We start from the raw sequence: 21,886 nt of genomic DNA, 5'->3' as shown, positions 1-21,886 counted from the left end.
GTAAATGTTTACGCTCCAAATATGGTTCCGGAACAACGCTGTTTCTATGATAGACTCAATGAGAATATTGAACGTTTTGTAATAGATAATGAATACAAGATTGTAGTTGGTGGAGACTTCAACGTCGCGATTGATCCTGACCTTGACTGTTCGGGTGGTAATCAGACGAAAAAAGATTCAGTGAAAAATTTTCAAGACCTATGCTTAGACTTTGATCTAGTAGATATCTGGAGAATAAGGAATCCTGAAACTAAGCGCTTCAAATGGAGGCAATTAAATCCGTTTATTCAAAGAAGATTGAATTATTGGTTAACTAGCGATATCTGTCAGGAAGATATTGAAAAGACCGACATCATTCCAACAATTAACTCTGATCATTCAGCAGTTGTTCTCCACTTTAATAACATTGATATGCAAAAGCATGGCCTTTCTTTCTGGAAATTTAATGCCAGTCTAGTGGATGATGCTAATTTTGTCACTTTGATTAATGACAGTGTGCCTATCTGGCTTCATGAATTTAAGACAGTAACCGACAAGCGACTTTTGTGGGAATTAATTAAATACAGAATAAGGCAGGTTTCTATTAAGTACAGTAAAGAAAAAGCATTTAAAAGAAGGAAAAAGATCTCCGATATTGAAGCTTCCCTCAAGGCTTATGAGGAAAAATGCAGTAGCTGTCCATCCCCCGAAAACATTGAAAATTATGAAATCTTAAAATTAGAGTATGATGGCATTTATGACCTGTTATCAAGAGGTGCGATAATTCGATCGAAAGCGGCTTGGTACGAAAGCGGAGAAAAAAATAATAAATATTTTTTGAATCTGGAATCTCACAAAAAGGCCAAGAGTTCAGTCCGTAAAATCTTTAACAAGGATGGTATTTTGGTCAGAATTACTATTGCAACAACACTTCATCAGTAGGGTAAAACTAACCTGTCTCACGACGGTTTTGAACGAGATTGAGAATTTCTACTCCAACCTGTATAAAACTGACTCTCTTAATCCACCTGAGCCTGTGCTAGACTCGTTCCTAAATAATCCAGAAATCCCTACGTTATCTCATGATAATGCTCAATCTTGCGAGGGGAAACTAACAGTGGCTGGATGTTTCAAGAGTCTACAGTTATTTGAAAATAACAAATCACCAGGCAATCATGGAATAACAGCTGAATTCTACAAGGCTTTCTGGCACACTGTGGGTAATTTACTAGTAGATAGTCTTAATTGCTCCTATGACTGCGGAGAGCTTTCTAACACGTACACAAAAACAAGCGATTATTACATTAATCGAGAAAAAAGATAAAGATCGGAGAGACATTTCCAACTGGAGACCAATATCGCTTATTAACGTTGATGTCAAAATAGGTTCAAAGGCTATTGCTAAGAGATTGGAGAATGTTCTGCCAAGCATTATACACCACAATCAGTCCGCATACGTTAAAGGTAGAACTATTTTCGATGCCGTTAGAACCATTGAAGATATCATGGATTATACAGAAAGATACAAAATCAGCGGGAAAATGATTTGCATCGATTTTAAGAAAGCTTTTGATTCAGTCAGTAGGACATTTTTGTTTCGTACTCTTTCGGCTTTCTGTTTCGGACCATCGTTTATTCAGTGGATTCGTACATTCTATAAAAACATCTCCAGTTGTATCATGAATAACGGCTTTTCTACAGCGCTTTTCGATGTTCAACGTGGTGTAAGGCAGGGAGATCCCCTTTCTGCCTATTTGTTCATCATGGTCTTGGAGATTCTAAAGGCTGGTTTCCATATGATCGCGGATCGCAGATCGCAGATCGCAGATCGCAATAAGGTCTGCGATCGTCTGCGATCATATGGAAACACTTCTGCGATCGTCTGCGATCCTGCGATCGTGATCGCAGACGATCGCAGAAGATAGAACCATGTTCTATCTAAAGGCTGGCTTCCATATAATCGCAGTCGATCGCAGACGATCGCAGATCGCAAACAATCGCAGACGATCGCAAAAAAGGCTGTTTCCATATAATTGCAACGATCGCAGAGCCGACCGTAGCCATACGTTTTGGTGAGCGGAAATGTAAAATATACACGCGCGTGTAGGCTGAAAAGCAAACAACATCGCGAACGTGGAAGAGCAGAAATTTTGCCGCAAGCAAATTTACTTCTTCTTTTTGTCATGAAGCGAGTCGTCGTCAGCTCTAAAACCGTCGAAAACATCGGTTTTGGATTCGATAACGACCGTACGCAGTTCTTATGTTGCGAAATTTGGCCACCGCTTCCCCGGCCGATAAATAAAACTTCTGCCCGATTTTGTCCCAACAGTTGGCCTTTTGTTCTTGTCTTTAAAATCTTTTCTGCCGCGATTGTAAACACATTCATAACGAGCAACTTCCTCCATAAATTCCTCCAAATGACAACGAAATGATTGTTGCTATATAGACCGTTCCTACCATCAAACACACGAGCGTTGAATCGTGGGAGAGAACCCGAAATATTATGGGATGCGTTTCGATCGCAGATCGCAAAACTTTGATTTCCATATGATCGCACAATGGCAATTGATCGCAGGGGATCGCAGACGATCGCAGGAGATAGAACATGGTTCTATCTTCTGCGATCGTCTGCGATCACGATCGCAGGATCGCAGACGATCGCAGAAGTATGTTTCCGTATGATCGCAGACGATCGCAGACCTTATTGCGATCTGCGATCTGCGATCCGCGATCATATGGAGACCAGCCTTTATGTTCTATCTTCTGCCATCATCTGCGATCGTCTGCGATCATGATCGCAGGATCGCAGACGATCGCAGAAGTATGTTTCCATATGATCGCAGACGATCGCAGACCTTATTGCGATCTGCGATCTGCGATCCGCGATCATATGGAAACCAGCCTTAAGTGTTAGTATACGTAGTGACCTAGACATTGAAGGTATATTAGTAGATAAAGAAGAGATAAAAGTCGGATTGTTCGCAGATGACCTGACTGCTTTCTTGAGAAATGATATCTCTCTCTTAAACTTTCTACGCTGTGTAGACAATTACGGAGCTTGTTCTGGCCTTAATATAAATTACGACAAATCTGAAATTTTGTTACTGGGAGATCTCACTAATTCTGCACTAGAGTATACTCTTCTCCAAAATATCGCGGTTAAAAAATCTGTTAAGATTCTTGGTGTCCACTTTACTTATAATCATATTGCGAAACGTAAACTGAATTTCGACGATTTGATTATTTCAATAAAAGAAAAGTTAAAAATGTGGAGTTGGAGAGATCTTACAATAATTGGTAGAATCCAAATTGTCAAGACTTTTATTATCCCAATTTTCTTATATCGGGCGAGTTTATCATGCGTAGAAAAAGAATTTATGAATAATGTGAACAAAATTATTTTTGAGTTCATTTGGAAAGGCAAGGATAAAGTTAAACGTTCAGCCCTTATTAGTGACATCGAATATGGAGGACTTAAAGCCCCACATCTAGATTCCATAATTGAAGCTCAAAGAATAATGTACTCTAAAAAATTTGCATCTGTCGAGCCAAGAAGCTGGAAAACTATTCTTTTGCACTATCTCAGACCTGTTGGTGGTAAACTTATCCTTGGCTGCAACTTTGATGTAACGAAATTACCTATCAAACTCCCACCCTTCTATGAAGACTGTCTAAAATGCTTTGCCAAATGCTCTGTAGAAAACCAAGACAGCTTACAACATTATGAAGATGCCAATCTCTCAAGGATTATATTATGGAATAACAAATTCATTCGTATTAATGGAAAATCTGTATACAATAGTAGGTTAGCCAATGCAGGCATAATTAGATTAGGGGATTTAATTACGGAGAACAATGATCTCGTCACAAATTCTAGAGTAAGGGAGCTTAAAATGTCACCATTAGATGCTTTTAATATTGCTTCTTTGATTGATGCACTTCCGGTACAATGGCGTCAATCCTTAAGAACCTGTATGTCTACTATTAATGAGCCTTTCATTTTAGAAAATTACGTTCTTCTATCTTTAAATGGACAGAATGTTTCAATAAGTAAAGCTGTATCAAAGATTATATATAAAGAACTACGAGATAGAATCATTACTCCACCGACTGCTCAATTTAAATATAATGCTCAATTTGCAGATGATGAGTTAGATTGGAGAAAGAAATACAGCTTACCACATTGGGTGGCGCTGGATACTAAGTCGCGCGAATTTCAGTACAAACTTTTAAACAGGTGTCTCGCCACGAACGTGTCCCTTAGTAAAATCAGCATTGTAGAATCTCCGCTGTGTTCTTTCTGTGGTGTAATGGACGAATCCCTCGAACATATTTTTGTATCTTGTCACTATACTGAGAAGTTTTGGGCAGAAGTTATAAAATGGTTAGGCGATCATGATGTTAGAATAGAATTGCTTTCTGTTAAAGACATAATGTTAGGTATTTTAGTGTTGTACAGGCCCGCAAATGATCCCGGCACGCAAATGATCCCCGGACGGGAAATGATCCCAAAATTGGACCGCAAATGATCCCCGAGCGGATTTCGTCGCCTCATCAATAATTATAAATTGGAATGGACTCGGGAATTTGGACACTGTATTTAAACTTTATACACTTCATTTTTTTTTTGTCTTATAACGCAACAATCATTTTATTTAAACGCTTTGCATGCAAATTTTTTTAGTTTAAAAATTACAGTGCAGCTGTTAAGTGCAAATAAAAAGAAAATCAATTGTCCTATAAACTGGAACATACATGTAAATTTTTCACTTGTACGATTACAACGCCAAAAATGGGTACGAATTGTACGAAAAGCGCAAGGGGAAACAGCAAACTCAACCGCGCCATTTTCCCACAGTAACCTGGTTTAAATTATGAGCTCTGTTCACTCCAAATAGCTGTCGCTTTCACAAGTGAGGATTGCTTCCTTGTTCTCACGCCTCCAAAAAAAAAAAAATCCCACGTGCACAGGTAGTCCCAGCTCAAGCTGTGAGCGATGATCATTCTGTGACGGTCTCTTGTGCAATAGCGGTCACGGCTGAAGTATGGGAAGTGTTTTCCCATACTTGCGCCGTGACCGCTATAGCACTTTATAATCGGGCCTAGGAAGTAGAAATACTGTAAAGTTCTTAGAAGGGATGTCATTTGTATCAAGAACTTTACAGTATTTCCACTTCGTAAACCCGATCGTAAATATTCCCATACAAACTGTCATATTTTCGCAGTGACAGCTATTGCACAAGTGATAATCGCTCACAGCTTGAGGTTGGGCCACCTAAGCGTATGGTAGACTATCGAAAGGGTTCCGATAAAGTTTGTTAATGGCACGACCTACAGATTAAGGAGAAAAATTCAATTTCGTTTTAAAAGAGTTAAGTATCTTATCTAACATTTCTAAAACAGAGTTTTAAAATATTGAAGCAATAGCTAATTGTGAAGGAAAATGTATTTTCAAATCAAAGGTGTAATAATCTCCGAGACTGACGCGTTAAAATCAATAGCTTTTATGTTTTGTCCAAAAATTAAATATTTCCAGGTTAATTTTGTCTTTTAACACAGTACGTTTACCGGTTTTTATTGTTGTTACAAAAGCCTGAGGAATTTGTGTTTTCCTCATATATCCGTGAACTGACATGGAGTCCAGGACATTCCTTCGTTTTGCGGTACATTTTATTAAAATCACTTCCGGTCCGGGGATCATTTGCGGTCCAATTTGGGGATCATTTCCCGTCCGGGGATCATTTGCGGGCCGGGATCATTTGCGGGCCTGTACAGTGTGTAAAGATGATCTGTTTATCAATCACATACTGTTACTTGCGAAACGGCATATATACTCATCACGATGCAAAAAAGTCATACCATCTTTTAGAGCGTTCACTGCGAAGATTAAGTTGGTTTTCCAGCTTGAGACAACAATCGCCAGATCAAAAAATAAACTCCCCATCCATCTCGCAAAATGGGGCAAATACAATAAGGAGAACGAATCAAGTTAGCTTTCTCTTTCGTTCAATATAAATCATTGTAATATTTTTACTTTACTTCATCTTTTCGCAAGAGATACGTTATGATAGTTTGCAATGTGTCTTTGAGGTCCTTTGTACAAATGTGTGTGTGTTTTGTGTGTGTGTGCAATTTAGTTTAAAAACAACTGTAACCCTATTACATTGAAATAAAAACTATTAAAATACAAAAAAAAAAATAAAAATATTATAAACGATTAAATCAAATTAATTAAAAGCTGTATTAAAACATTGTGGCTGCAATGCTATGGAGAAACACGCCTTCTTTCTCCTCTTATCTTATTCCTAAAAAAGATAATGATGATAAGCAAGAGGCCGCAAGACGATTGATTATGATGGAAAAGATGGAGATGACGACTGGTCGTACAAGTTACCATGACAATGGTGGTGGTGATAATGGTGAGCGATAATGATGGAAAAAGATAGTAATATTACAATAGTTTTTACATTGGATGGTGATTGCGGTGACGATGACGCTGACGATGTATAAAAGCTGCGATGATGATGAGGATAATGACGGGTGCAGGTACAATATACTTAGTTCAGTTTCCAGTCATAACAATATGGTGAATATAGAAACCTGGGAAAGCAAAGGATTTGTTTGTGAACTTCTATTTCAAACCGGTAATTATCTTTGCCATCATGAAAAACACAACTTCTAATATAATGTTATTTTACCTTTGATCAAGTCTGAAATCTGGTTCACAGATAAGGTCCCTTGAATCATATAGAGATCCGTAACTGATCCATTAGACGGTTGCGCTTTTACTGACAAATTCTTATTATTTCCAATGATATATGACGGCTGGTAACTATCTGAAGAATGAAAGAACCCTTCCTTCCAACGTTTCTTTAATTCTGCTTTTTTACCATTAACGAACATCCTGATCTTAAAGTTCTCACAGGTTAAAGCGATGTGATTCCACTGTTTATCCGGAAAGTTTTCTTTTTTCGACTTGTATATGTTGAACAGTGATTGTACTTCAATGGTTCTCGTCCTTATTGCTATGTAAGTGAGTTTTCCAGTGATTGACCAGACTGCTATCTTTGGTCCCTCAGAGTTAATGGTTGTTACCCAGAATGCTATGGTAAAATCACAGCTCGTGATGTTCATGTTCGGCAAAGTAGCTTTGGAATGACTTTTAATGAAATGAGCGGCCTCTCTTTCAGGACACCAGTTCCTGATCATGACCTTATCACCAGAATAACTGCATAGTAAAAAAAACCTTGTCTTAATAACTGCGAAATATGAAAGCCTTCAAAAACTCATAAATATTGAGTAGGTATATTGTCCAATTATATGCACGAATTTAATCATGTACAAGGACATATTTGTACCTGGTAAAATTCATCAAACTGAAAAGTCTCGAGAGTGTTTTTAATTCAGTCTTAGGGGAAATACGGGGTTGAATGACTGACACAACGAAATGCTAATTAGATTGAACATTGCTGAATCACCGACAAGGTACGTTCAGCTGAGTCTGTAATCCACGCACAAGCATGGGAGAAACGATTAACTTTGAGCTATCATTTCAAACCATGATGACTGACACCTTTCATGGCGAGAAAATGTATTGTGGTATATATAAGATAAAAGTAAATAAATAAATAAAATTTATAGACTATTTTGAAGTGTTGAAGTATTTAACACTGTAGTGCAATTTGCTTCACTATAAATCATGGAATAAATATACAAACCGAACATAACATTTGTAAAATTCCCAACTAGTGGGAGGAAACCCCCTTGGCTATTTACAAAGTGTTGAAAATTGGGTCTACTGAAAAACAAATCCAAGAGGTCTGAGGGGAACTTGAACCCGGAACCTCCGGCTCGCAAGTCCGGCGCCCTAACTATTTTACAATTTTATTGACTGACCTTACATGTGGATCGTTGCGATCTAAAAGCCAGTGGCCGAGAGTCAGTTTGCTTCCTGAAACAAAAAGACATCATTAAGAGTAACATTGACTAAAGTTCCATGCTCGGGTCACAATATATGGTATTTACGTCACCTAGTGCCATGCAGGACATTCAAAACATTTGGCACCGTGCTGGAATTTCGAAATTGCTCATCTTGACCATCTTATATGCCCTTAATTTACGATTAATTTAACTACAAAACTGCATACGTCGTTATGCACTGAAAAAACAATGTTTTAATTATTCCCAGACTTATAGTAAGGACATTAGAATTTTTCGCATGTTAGGTTACGAAATAATACTGAACTGTCATCGTGGCTTACATTTGTTAAGGGCTTAGAGTTCATACTGATGTACTTGCCATTAGTAAGGAAGGAATAATTAAACTTCTTAGGTGGTATAATAAAAGTTGTTTCATACAATATCGATTTTATGCACCCACTGTTGAAACATTTTCAAGCGCGACTTCAAATCGTATCTCTTATCTAACGGTGATTTTCCCTTCAGCTAGAGCAATTTGATTGCTGTTTTGATGCAACGTGAGCAGATCCAGCGTGTATGATGTCATAACAAAAGCGAAAACGCCCTGCCCTTAAGGGAGCTTTGTACCCTTTTGACGCCAAAGGATACGTCTTCCCCTTTCACAACACAACAATATTGCAGTTCACTCCCAATAATGTTCTGTAACTTTGAATCTGATAACCAGAAACTGAAACTGCTCTAACTTGTGATTTCAAATCTTACGAAAAATTTCCAGAAAAAAAAAATTGTTTGAATGGCAAGGAAAACCGTTTTTAGACGACACATCCTTCACCTTTGCATCCAAAGAGTTCCACCCTTATTGATATCTGGCCATACCAAGCTGTTGGTCGGAAACGAATGTAACGTCCCCTCATTGGCGGATTGAGCTTTTGATAAACAACACCATTCTGGTCTGTATTTCCAACAAACTCCTAAATCAGCCAGATAAAAAGTAAGAAACCATAAAAAGTTGGTTATGCTATATTTAATAAAAATAGCGCAGTCGTACAGCTCTGTTTGGTTTCTCACTGAAAGCAAATGTATGTCCACCATACAACTCCAAATATATCTAGCCTGAGTATCAGGCTTTTCTGGCGAGGGAAGGGGGGAAGAGAGGAAGGGAAAAAGGGAAGAAAAGCCAGACACGAAAGCATTGAAACGAGTATTAAGCCCCCTCGATGGTCATGGCGCTTCGCCGCAATCGACATAACGGTCATGTCAGCGATGACCGCTGTGATAGATATGAATTGAAGTTAACACACCGCTGCATTGTGAAAGACTCTCTTGGAGCAAATGATGAGATTCACAAAAGAATCGAAACTGCAGACTTGCTTTAGCAAACACCGAATAGGGCTACTGTAGCTTTGCAAACAGAATATTTTCATAAATTGGAAAATTCACTGCGATGATCACTTCTCACTTTCATCTACACCCGCAGTTCATATATGAATCATTTCATATACTTTACATCATTTCACTCCTCTCACGGGAAAATGGGAACCCACAATTGACCTTGCTCCCAATGTGTGGCTTCATAGCTCAGTTGGTAGAGCATGGCACCGGTAACGCGGAGATCACGGGTTCGAATCCCGTTGAAGCCTGAATTTTTTCAGGCTTCTAATTTCCAATTGCATATATTGGAAAATTCACTGCGATGATCACTTCTCACTTTCATCTACATCCGCAGTTCATATATGAATCATTTCATATACTTTACACCGAATAGGGCTACTGTAGCTTTGCAAACAGAATATTTGCTGTTGAGCATCCACTGAGCAGAATTCGCGACTAGATACATCCTCATTACAGGAGGAAAATACAAACCTCACAGTTCAATGAGAACGGAAAGAAGGGATGACGAAAACGCAGCCGTAACTTATCAAAAGACAAATAGCCGTGATAAGACACACAACATCTTGCTACGAAAACAAATAGCCGGTCAGGCCCGGCAATACAAAAGCTGTGCACAGGATAAAGATTATTACACAGTTCAAATCCTAACTAGAGAGGCTGTACTGTCACCCAACGCACTGAAACAAGCCAAATCAAACCAAAATAAAATACCTCAACGGGCATAACAACGACTTTTGCTAAACAGAAACAACACTTGTTCAAATAAACAGGCGAGAAACGCAGTACTCGTAACCCAGAAATGACCTTTGATATCAAAATACAAAACATGTGGCACTTGCTTTTGTTCAGTCTATCATGCAAATACTCCAAATCAGCCATCATGTTAATCCGCTGCAAACATAAAAGAAGGTGGTGAAAAGACCGAGATGAAAGCGGCAAACATGCGAGAAGGTCATATTTCAGAATTGGGCCATAGGAGGGTGCCGTAATCAAAAGGAAGGCTTATTTCAATTTTAGGGTGTAGGAGGGGGTGCTCAATCAAAAGAGGCGTTTATTTCACGGCTTCTTCAAATTTGGGCCCTACGAGAAAGCGCTTCATCGCTTCATCGAGAGAAGTTCTTATTTCAGGGGTAAGGGGTTAGAGCCTTATTTGAGGGAAAGCACTTATTTCAAATGTCGGTCATAGGAGGCCTTATTTGAGGGGAGGTGCTTCCTCCAAATTGGGCTGTTAGAGGGAGCGCTCAATCATAAGGGGTTCTTATTTGAGTGCTTATTTCAAATTTGGGCCATAGGAGTGAGCGGCTAATAGAAGTGGGTGGTAATTGGAGGGAAGGTTCTTATTTTACATTTGGCCACAGGAAACGCGCTTAAGCGAGGGATGGTCTTATTTGAGGGAAAGTGCTTATTTCAAATGAAGATTATAGGAGGAGGCGCTTAATCTTAAGTCGCGTTAATTTCGGGAGAGGTACTTATTTCAAGTTTGGGAATTAGAAGGGATGCTTAATCGAAAGTGCTTATTTGAGGGAGATGCTTATGTCCAATAAAATTTGGCCCTAGAAGGGAAGATTAAATTATTGAAAGAGGCGCTTATTTAAAGGGAGAAGCTTATTTGAAATTTTGGCCCTAGGAGGGGAGACTTAATCGAAGGGCAGTCTTATTTGATCATGAGGGGAGGTACTTATTTCAAATTTAAGACCCAGGAGGGGGTGCTTAAGAAACTAAATTTTCTCGGATAATCTCGTGATGCACATAACGTAAAAGAAGGAACCTTTCCTAAACGCAAATTCGAGCTGCAGTATAAAATGCCTAGAGTTGTTATTCTCGTGTGCAATCTAGATAGGCTAGTGTCCATCTTAATTAATTCGCCACATTTTCTAAAGATTAATTTAGGAGGCTAGCAGGAGTCTTTAACTATGTTGAATAATAACGTCTGTCTTCTTTGACCAAACTTCATTGTGGTGCATCTTTAAGGTCTCCTGTTATGTGATCAGGAAGGTTATTATTGTGTTTGCCGAAATAGTTAGCTTTTAACCGGTGTCTCTTTCAATCTGATATAAATAGACTAAGAAATTTATTTTAATTATTTTGATGAAGAAATCATTTCTCGCCTTGTCATCATTTTGCCCTTGTTCCTTGTGGAACTTGAAATTTTCACCATCTTCACCATACTGCAGTCTGTACTTGGTTACCCACTGATTTTGACCATTTCTTCCTTGTGTTGCTACACCTGTCACTTTGGTTTGCTGATTTGCAAGATCAATCTGTAGCCATTGATGGATATCATTTGTGCGAGCTGTCCACGAGCCTCCTGTACCTGAAGCAGCTTGAAAGTGAAGTCTGCCCTGATTGGCTGCACAATTGGTATCCCATTGTGAAGAGGCACTCATTTGACCATCAGAGATCCGACGGTTTGCGATACCAAGGGCAGCTTGACAGTCTACATATTGACATAAATACAAATTTTGTTTCAAAGAAAAGTACGTACTTTACTTTGCACTATTATTAGTATCAAGAAAATGTTAGTGGAGTTGTAAATGTAATATTGTGTACAAATAAACAGGGAGCTCAAACGTCTGGCTAAATTTTGCCCTTTGTGGAATCACTTTGGTAAAATGGCGCTATGAAACACTGAAACTAGTTTCGCCTTTAGCGCACCTTAGCATTTGGGTGTATTTCAACCCACAAGAAATGTGGATTGTGATGTGAAGGAACCAAGTTAGCACTCCAGTTTAACACTACATTCTATCCACATCAATCGTTGTTTCTAATAGCGACATGCTTAAGCAAGACAAAAATCAGGTTTTCCTTTTCACTAAGGATTGCAATCTCTGGCGATCTTATGCCTCAAATGTGTGGGTTCTCCACTTTAAATGGAATTTGATTATCAAAATGGTTGGCAAGAGTTATACTTTCTATATTGACAGTAAAACAATTTATTTATTAATCTTTCCCAAGGTCAACCAATTTCCCCGGGCCTGTCTGCCTTGAGACAAAAGGAGGAGAGGCCCTGGGACAAGATTGGGTAAGTAGGAACTGTATATGTGACTCTCATGAAAAATTTGCCTTAGATAATAAAATGAATTTTATTCTTTTTTTTATTTCGCCACTTATGAATTATATTTAAATAAAAGAAAACAAATACACATCAAGTTAAAAAGTTATATACTTAAAGTAGATACATGTTTACAAATTTACAACACTTGATAAATATTACATTATAACTAGGTAAACTATATTATAATAATTTCGTCGGGTATTGGAGAATTCAGCGGGCTGAAAACATATTTCAGCCCGCTGCTCTGAGCCAAAGTAGCCACCTAATAAGAACTGGAAACCACACAACCAGCTAGATGAAGAGGACTACAAAACGCGTGAACGATGGTGGAAATAATGCCTGTGGTAGTTCCATGGCCGGAAGCGAGGTGAATGTAAATATGTCTTCGTCGTGTGAGACCCGCTCAGTTTAGCAGTTGCACAATTAATTTTAATACTTTGAAGCGAGACTCTTTCATCGCTTTTTACAAAGAAAAAATCTACCATACGGAAAAAGATGGCCGTGGTAGATTTCCCCATACCTCGCAAACCTAACACAGCCAATAGGCACGTAGAAAGTCATTTTTTTGGCGAAATTCGTCCCTGTACTAACAATAGTTTGTTACTAGGTTTTTAGAAGTTGTGCGTTTTTATGAGCGTTTGTAGGGTTTTCTTGCGCTACGAATTATGGGTAAATGCACCAGTCGCAATCTTTTTCGGCACGGCGAATTGGTTCACGCGTCAGCGTGCGTTCATCGAGATATAAAGCACGCTGGAAGTTTGGAGGGCACGAAAGATGCTTAAGAGTGCCGAGAGCAATTCTAGCTTTTTGAGCGTTCTACAAACTTCTCGCGTGCTTCATATCTCGCTGACCGTAAGCTGACCCATGGACAATTTTTTTTTTTAACGTTTTGAACGTGGTAGTTTAAATTTATCTCGAGGCATTTGTTTGCTGACAGTATCAGCGTGGACAATCGGAATATGAAGCACGCACGCGCAATTTAATTTGATTTCACGAATTTAATTTTATAAAATTCTGTTATTTCCTTTTAAAAACTTAGAAGGAGAGCTTCTTTTGACAAATTTTGCAGTTTTCTGCCAAAGTTTTAATTTTATGTAACAAATTTATTAACCTCACTACGCTCGGGTTTGCGAGGAACAAGACGAACTGTGAATCAGTTAGTTCCGCAGAGTGAACTAGTTTCGCAGGTCAATTTACTTGTTACAAGTGTTGGATTTTGTAAATGTTATTTATTTACGTAATGTATCACTGACTGCTGTACCCCTTATCTCCGCCCGCCTTGAGTAGCACCTGCTATTTGCGGGCGGAAATGGATCTTATGTAAATGAAAGTTGTTAATGATAATAATAAAGTGATTGAATTCAGCGGCGTCGATTTTAAAGCGACGACGTCAGGTTTCCGCGGCTTTGTTGGCAGGCACAGCCCTAAGGATAACCCTACACATGTAAAGGAGGGCTATCTTATGACTCTTCTACAAGAGTAACCCTCCTTCCATGTACACAGGCCCTAGGAAAACTAGTTTGTTGTCCGTTCGAGCGGCTCTAGAACCACCATCTGAACTCACCGCCAAAAATCAGAAAATTTTGATCTGAGACAACTGTGGACTTGTTAAGTGAAGCCAATAAAGTTCGTTAACTGGTGAAGTCATCAACAAGAAATTGTGACAAAGTGTCTGACACGCGTCATCCTCAAGTTTTACACAAAACAGTCTGTTGCATATCCATTTATAAAATATTCAAGATTGTAATCGCGCTGTCATTGGTCGATAGGTGTGTTTAGATGAGAGTATGTAAATACAGTTGTGACGTCACGATTTGTGTGTTTCCCGGCGGCACTTTTGAAAACATTTCAAAGCTTAATTCGCAAGACTCGTAAAGTAATTTCGAGTATAAATATTAAGGAAATGGAGAAAAACTTCCCAAATTTTGATTTGGGGCTTTCCTATCTCTTTCCCCCTGATCCCGAGGGAAAAAAACAAAAGAAAGAAGAACAACAGCGCTTTGCCTTCCTCGATGATCGTGAGCTAGACGTCTTCGTCGAGGGAGCTCAAGCAAAGACGACAAAATATGTAACAAAATACGCAGTAAAACTTTTTCAAGGTAATTTTTGCATGTGAGTACTAAAAATAATCTCTCTAAAACATTCTTTATTAAAAAAAAAATGTATATTACACGAAAACGCAAACCAAACTATGTGTGCTACAGACTGTAAATGTTTCAAATCAAACTTTGTACGGCCGATCGGTTGCCGTGTTTTGGATGTCAAATATGCATAGCATGTCTCATAACTCCGGGACGTTCTCAGCGTAAAAATGTACTATTACATTGGCAATGATAGTTGTGAACTTTTTTCATTCAGAATGGGCTTCGGCAAGAGGAATTAATGGAGATATTGGTCAGAAAACAAAAGCACAATTGGATGCCAATTTGAAGTTTATCTACGCTGAGGCACGTAACAAAAACGAAGGAAACTACAGTAGAAGCACACTGCTGGGATTTAGGAATGATTTAGAGCGCTATCTCAACAACCCACCGTACAAGAAAGGCATACACATTGCCATCGACCCAGCTTTCCAGCAGTCCAACCAAATGTTAGACGCCAAACTGAAAGACATGAAGAAGCAAGGGGAACAAAATGTCAAGCGCAAACCTGCCATTGAGCGTGAGGACCTGTGGCGTTTGAAAGAGAGCGACGTTATCAGTCTAACAACTCCTCAAGGCCTCCTATACAGTGTCTGGTTTCATGTCATGCTGTATTTCTGTCGACGTGGACAGGAAGGGTAGAGAAACTTGACGAGGTCGAATTTCCTATTCCTCCAGGATGAAAACAAAAAATCGTACGCAACCATGGCCCATGACGAGTCAAGCAAAACAAGCCAAGGCGAGATAGATGACACCGCCACAAACTACGAGAAACGTTGAAGAATGTACCAGACAGATCACCGAAATGATGGATTTAATGCCCTCCGACTTTACTGCAGTAAACTCAACCCTGACTGAAACGCTTTTTTCCAGTTCCCGAAGCAATTCTGGAAGGGGCCAGAAGAATCAGGGTGGTTCGGAAATCGTTGTCTTGGTGCAAACAAGCTCGGGAGCATGATGAAAGAGCCCAGCAAAGCGGCTAATCTTTCTCAAGTTTATACCAACCACTGCATCAGGGCAATAGCTTTAACACTGTAGTCAGATGCTGGTTTGTCAAATCGCCATATCATGTCGCTGTCTGGCCACAGGAATGAAAATTCCCTCAAGAGCTACAACGCTCGTCCATACTCGCAGCAGCTCCAGGTGTGCAGCAATGTTCTCTCATCTGCCCTACATTCACAAGCCACACAAGCCGATCAGCTCCAAGGGAGCCAGCAAAAACCTCAACCATCTGGATCCGCTGCTTGTGCTGTGATTCCTAACCACCAAAACTTTACAAGGCACGATTAGCTATTCAACTTCTCAACCGTGTTCTCAGGCTGCCAAATCGGGCAAGTTCACGTCACTTTCAAAAGCGATCAAGCACAGTGACATTCATTTTCAGCTGAAATAAACTCCTCGTGTTGAAGTTCTTTCCTAACAGAATCAGATATTTTGAACATTTCTTCTAGTTTTTGTTGAACTTTCGGTATTTTTCTGCAGATTTACGAGGATTCAAAGCTGAACTCGCATTCATCTGCACGGCGCTCGCTGGCGCTTGCCACAAATTTCAACTTAATTTTGACTTTTATAACGCAAATTTTGATTGGTTTATGTGTTGTCAAATGCACGTTTTCATTGGCTTATGAGAAATATGATTGTCCAGAGCGTGTATTGAGAAAATTTATTTGAATCAAGATGTAAATAAACAAAATTTTCCTTCATCGAAAGGGAAATTTTCACTCATTCCCTTTCTCGAAAGTTATGCAAGCCCTCGACTGCGTCTCGGGTTTGCATATCTGTCTCGAATTCTCCCAACCCCCCGAGTGTTTAGGTAAGGCCATGTAAACACGCAAAAAAGTTCTCTATTGCTTTTATAAAATATTTCTAAAAAATAATTCGACAAATGAACGGAAATTGTACCTTCTACGTTCCTCGATGCCTTAAGAGTTATTGTCTGAGAAAACCAGGCAGGTGGTCAAAGATCGGGGTCGGCCAAATCATTCCATACTAACATCTTAGATAGGTTAGGTGGACTTATGGATAAATATACCAAAGTTTGCTCTTTAAGTGTTTTGGTATAGGAGATATGAGATCCACTCTTCATCACCCCCTCAGGTCCTAGTTTTTCTGGTAAATTTGACCCAAATTGGACAGCCGGCAAAAACTGTACAATTTAGCAAACGAAGTTCATGTTTTGTACCTGACATAACTGGCCATAGAAAGTCTTGTAAAAAGCCAGAGATATGCGAAATAAGCAAAGGTCACTCTACAACATTTAGTTTTGGAATACCTATATTTCGTATCTGCAAATGAGCAAGAAATTAGCCATTTTCGACTTCACGCAGAACACACAACTAAAACTTCAGCAAAAACTGGATGCCAAAACCAAACACTCTTACCTTCTATCTATTAAAATCAGCAATAATCTTTTTGGGCCATTCAAACAGCAAGATGCCACATCACCTCCATTTCTCCTACTACGCGATGTCATGTACAGCACGACACGACGCAATCAATGTGCTGTTTAAGCCGCTCCTGGATTTTGCATTAAGTTTGTCTTAAGTTAAAAAAAATTCAGTTGATCAAATTAGTTCCACAAAAAATTCAAATCCCTTCTCTTGCGAATTTAACGGAAAGAAAATTAAGAAAACGCGAAAGTAACCAAAACGACGCCATGTTGAATTTGTTCACTCGGGATAGACTGGGAACTAGTTGATTGGTTGTAAGGGAGCCAGGGGCTACCCAAGGCTGGATGGGTGATTGTTCCACGCTGTTTTTCAAAAGTAAGCTTTTTGATTTAAGGAAGGCTGGTTTAGGCTCATGCCATAAGTGGCAAGGAATAACAAACTATTGGGAAATGAAAATACTAACGAGAGTTACAACCATTTTCCTTGCTTATTAAATGGCCTACATGTTGTTATGCTTGCTGGGCAGGGAAAATCGTTTTGAAATTTAATTTGCATTTTGTGTGCTTTGATTAGGAGAAGTTTCTGGGTCAAGCTGTCTTGTACTGTCAAAGACGGGATTACAAGGAATCAAATAAGAGCCAAAAACACAAGAGTAATTTGGAGAAACAATACCGTAGCCCAGTTGGAAGTCTTGTTTGCAGATTCACTTGCAGAAACTATTTTGTTTCAATACAAAGGGAAAAAATCCGAAAAAATAGCGTCATATTATTTTATATCGTAAGAGACTATACACGTACGAAAGTATTTTATGACAATTTTGTTCTTACCATATTTACATTTATTACGTGACATATGGTCTCACTCCAGTCTTTTGCGACAGTGTTTACGTTGCAGTCAGAAGCGTAATGTACAACGCAAAATGAGCTGCTCATTTTCAACTGTTGACGGTCCAACACGGTCAAACACCATACGCGCCAAACGAGCTTTATGTTATTCCTCTAAAATCATGCAGAAAGGATTTAACAGATTATCTAACTAATCTGGGTGTCAGTGGATCGACGTCGAGGCTTAGGGACACGGATTATTCTCAATCGCGCCGGATTGCTTTCTCTATCAGAGGAAGACAGGGTGTTTTGTTGACGAACAGAGAGACCTGGGTCGAGCGCTAACCCTTAAGTTGCGTAAGACCACGTGTAGTAAACAAGTTTCATATTACTCACCAGAGACAATGAGTTAGCCTAGTTCTTGTCAATGCCGACACTGTATCGTTTTTGCCGTTAGTATTCAGTCTTCAAGTGCCATATAGCGGACGAGCTTGGACAGATGTAAGTCTATGACATTTCAACGCGTTCTAGTTCTTTGTCATTGTTTTCTGCTCGAATATAGGAAAATAGTAATTGTGATTTCGCTTTATTGTAGCTTCAGATTATATGTATACATGTGTGCTGCACAATGCCTTGTGTGTTATCACTGAATCATGAATACTGAAACTTCCAAGCCTGTGTCGCGTGTTCTCTGCTAATCGCCGCTTCGCGTTCCTCATCGGTCCACAGGGAAATGTCCAAAGCACAAATACGAATTAAGAACACATTACCAGAAGTTAAAATCCAGTTGTTCTCACCCATCTCACAGAGGTGAAGCGAAAAAATTAAAATATCCTCGTCGGGTAATCAAACAGGTGTCGGAAGAAATATACCAGGAGTTTCAAGTTTCAGTTCCAATAGGATCTGGTATGTCAATAAGCCAATATTTAAATTAATTTCTTGCAATTCACCTATTTTAATTTACTCTTTATGTGTTACCTAAAGTTATTTTCACCTTACGTGTAGTTTCTTATCAGTTCGGAAATCTCTGCTAATTTATCAGATGCGTTGTTTTGTTACAATGTAACAAACATCGCATTCAATTGAAATCAACATTTCAGATATTGTTTCAGCCCAGTGTAACACTTTTTGAAAAGGCCATTCAAGCAGATTTAAAGTGGAGGATGCTACCTCAAAATTTGAGGACAAGCTTAAGGTGAATGTTTTGAATTAATAGTAAGATTACTGTTCCCTTGGACCGATATATAACATCTTTATTTATTCGACCCGGAGACAATTTTGTGATGATCCCAGTAGAGTTTAAGAGTCGGGCGTTGCAGATTCTACGTAAATGTGATGTTATTTGTTTATTCTCTTATTAGCGTTCTTGACGGTCCGGCAGCTCCTCCTTCCCATTTCCTATCATATTTATCAAGGTATCAAAGCGGAGATAATACAGCCAAAACTAATTTTTTGTTAATTTGTTTTGACGTTTTCAACAGCAGCTTTTATAACCAAAAAGCGCATACTCCTAAGGGCCTTCTGGTGTACATGACAAGCCGGAATGATAAGTCCAACGCTTTTATTAAAAGCAAATGACCTATTCAGTGAGGGCTCTTAGGTAAATATTTCGCTTCACGACATGTGTTCATTGACAGACCAACGGAACTAAAAAGTAAACAAAACGGATCGGAAGCAAAAACAAACATACCTTGGAAAAGGCAGTTATCTATAGGAAAAAGGAAATTCCAACCCAAAGGGGATCTGCAAGGAAAATTTTTTTTTCTAAATATCAAGCGCACATTTTCCGTCAGTTATCTTTAGTTTTACGCAGTTTATTTTAAAGGTAGAACAATTCCATGACACTGTTTCTACTTATTTCACACATCCAATCTGATTGCTTTGTGGTAAAGGTAGAGATCATATTTCAGCTTTCCTCAGTGATTCAGAGGGGAGCGTGTCGAGTAGAGAGATTAACCTAGGAGAGTCAATTTATTAAGTAATAACTGTGATCAGTTTGCTTATGCATTGTACAGAGATTTGTTTAACTAGTGTTATGTAGTACAAGTGTCTAATAACGGTACTTCTTTCGAAGTTACTAAACGGAAACTTTCTTATATAGGCATTGCAATTTTTGTTATTAAATTCAACAATTCCAGTTGTTCATGCTGTAACGTGCTTTATCGATTTGTGAAGAACGCGGGAGTCGGATATCTCTGATTTCTTGACGGTGGAAATGTACATCAAAAGCCGCGCGCTCAAAAAAAAATCCAATGAAGTTATTTTTTCACGCTATTGCGCGGTTCTGCTGGTTCTATTTTGAGCATGATTCGTTCATGTCATTATTTGTTCAGATCTTGAGCTGTTTATTGCGACAAACAGACGTTTCTAGCAACAATGCGCCAGCGATAGGTCCTTCCCTGTCCCCTCCCTACCCAAAGTAAAAATAAGTAGGTCCCAGTCCCTTGAGAGCAATCCAACTCAAGATGGCGTCGTTCTGTTCAGTTCGTATTTCGTTTTAAATTTTCCTTCTGTTAAATTGGCCAGAGAGGGGTTCTGATTTTTTTGGGACCACTTTAGTCAACTGCATATATTTAACCGTGGAGAAATCCAATGTGCAATCCAAGAGCGGCTTAATCGGCACATTGCTTGCGTCGTGTCGTGCTGTACATGACAACAAGTGGTAGGAGTAATGGAAGTGGTGAAGCATCTTGCTGTTTGAATGACCCAAAAAGATTATTGATGATTGTGATAGAGGGGAGGTAAGAGTATTTGGTTTTAGCATCCGATTGTTGCTGAAGATTTAGTTGTGTGTTCTGCGTGAGTTTCAAAATGGCTAATTTCTTGCTCATTCGCAGATGCGAAATATAGGTATTCCAAAACTAAATGTTGTAGAGTGACTTTTGCTTATTTCGCATATCTCTGGCTTTTTACAAGAAGTTCTATGACCATTTATATCAGGAACAAAACACGAGCTCCGTTCGCTAAATTGTACAGTTTTTGCTGGCTGTCAAATTTGGGTCAAATTTACCAGAAAAACTAGGACCTGAGGGGGTGATGGAGAGTGGATCTCATTTCTCCTATACCAAAACACTTGAAGAGTAAACTTTAGTATATTTATCCATAAGTCCACCTAACCTAACTATGATGTTTGTATGGAATAATTTGGCCGACCCCCATCTTTCAGCTTTTTCAGATTTTGCCCGTTTTTCTCAGACATTGACTCTTAAAATCATAAAGCAGGGTGAATTTTTATTTATTTGTTTTCTGTGTTTAATTTAGTGATCTATGTCTTTGTATTCTGTTTAATTGTAACAAATTATTTCTTGAATTGTAATCAGATAACGGACTTTTATGTTATGGGAAGCTAGTCTCAATAAATAAGAGCATGAAAACGTCTTGCCACTTATAAACTAATAGTCATACACTTTTAAGTATCAACGAGGCGGCTATTTCTGGGTAATTACACAGGATGCCCGATTATGCGGGATGCCGACAGGGCAGACCGTGTCAAGTTTTCGGTCGGGTATCTTTTTTTTCCTCGTCATAGCTTCAAATCTGCACATTAATTTATTCATTAAACTCTACTCTCTTCTAGAAGGGATCTATTATTCTGATTGTCTTCAACAAAAACGGCCCAATCAAAATCCATTATCGGTGCGTATATCACGAGGGAGGGGACCCACTCATCCCTTCCTGTGTGACGTCAAATCATCATTTGATTTATTCATTAAACCTGGGTTAAATTCTGCTCTCTCCAAGAAGGGATCTATTGTTCTGATTGTCTTCAACTAAAACGGCCCAATCAAAATCCATTATCGGCGCGTATATCACGAGGGAGGTGACCTACTCATCCCTACCTGTGTTACGTCAAAGCAAATCATCATTTCAAAAGGTTGTTTTTCAATGGCGGTCACAGGTATGAATTTAAGACCCTGATCTGCCGTTTTCACGAAGAAATTACGCTTTGACAAACAGATCGAATAATTCAGTACGAAGGAAGCCAGACCAGAGGTCACAGAATAGTGATTACTGCTGCGTGAAACTGCAGACTTTGTCGAACTGATTCCTAAGCGCTACTGGTAATCGACCTAGCAAAAAAAAATAAAGGTTTCATTGTCAATTTTTACTAAAAACGTTTCATCTAGGAAAGCTTTGTTTCTGTTTGTATTTGGGTTGTCAGATTGTTAAGTGGGAACCTAACTA

At 39.0% G+C, this 21,886-nt stretch overlaps 1 protein-coding gene and 1 long non-coding RNA gene across 2 annotated transcripts in view; one reads left to right on the top strand and one right to left on the bottom strand.

Moving 5' to 3' along the window:
• The window catches only part of LOC146476760 (uncharacterized), a gene marked incomplete at its 5' end in the record, with an annotated part of 220,663 nt that overhangs the window by 13,283 nt on the left and 185,494 nt on the right, over nt 1-21,886 (bottom strand). Inside the window, one exon of the mRNA XM_085113862.1 lies at nt 6,678-7,207. Within this exon, the coding sequence (XP_084969988.1) occupies nt 6,678-7,207 (530 nt within the window). The remainder of the gene's footprint in view (nt 1-6,677; nt 7,208-21,886) is intronic.
• On the top strand, nt 18,012-18,374 carry LOC146476767 (uncharacterized). The gene is made up of 2 exons (XR_014865445.1): nt 18,012-18,202; nt 18,297-18,374. It is a non-coding gene; the product is annotated as an uncharacterized LOC146476767 (long non-coding RNA).

The sequence above is a fragment of the Pavona decussata genome, unplaced genomic scaffold (genome assembly GCF_977016875.1).
Source record: "Pavona decussata unplaced genomic scaffold, jaPavDecu1.1 SCAFFOLD_72, whole genome shotgun sequence".
Taxonomy (NCBI): Eukaryota; Metazoa; Cnidaria; class Anthozoa; order Scleractinia; family Agariciidae; genus Pavona; species Pavona decussata.
Note: the sequence above shows the minus strand (reverse complement) of the source record. Positions and strands in the feature narration are given on the sequence as shown.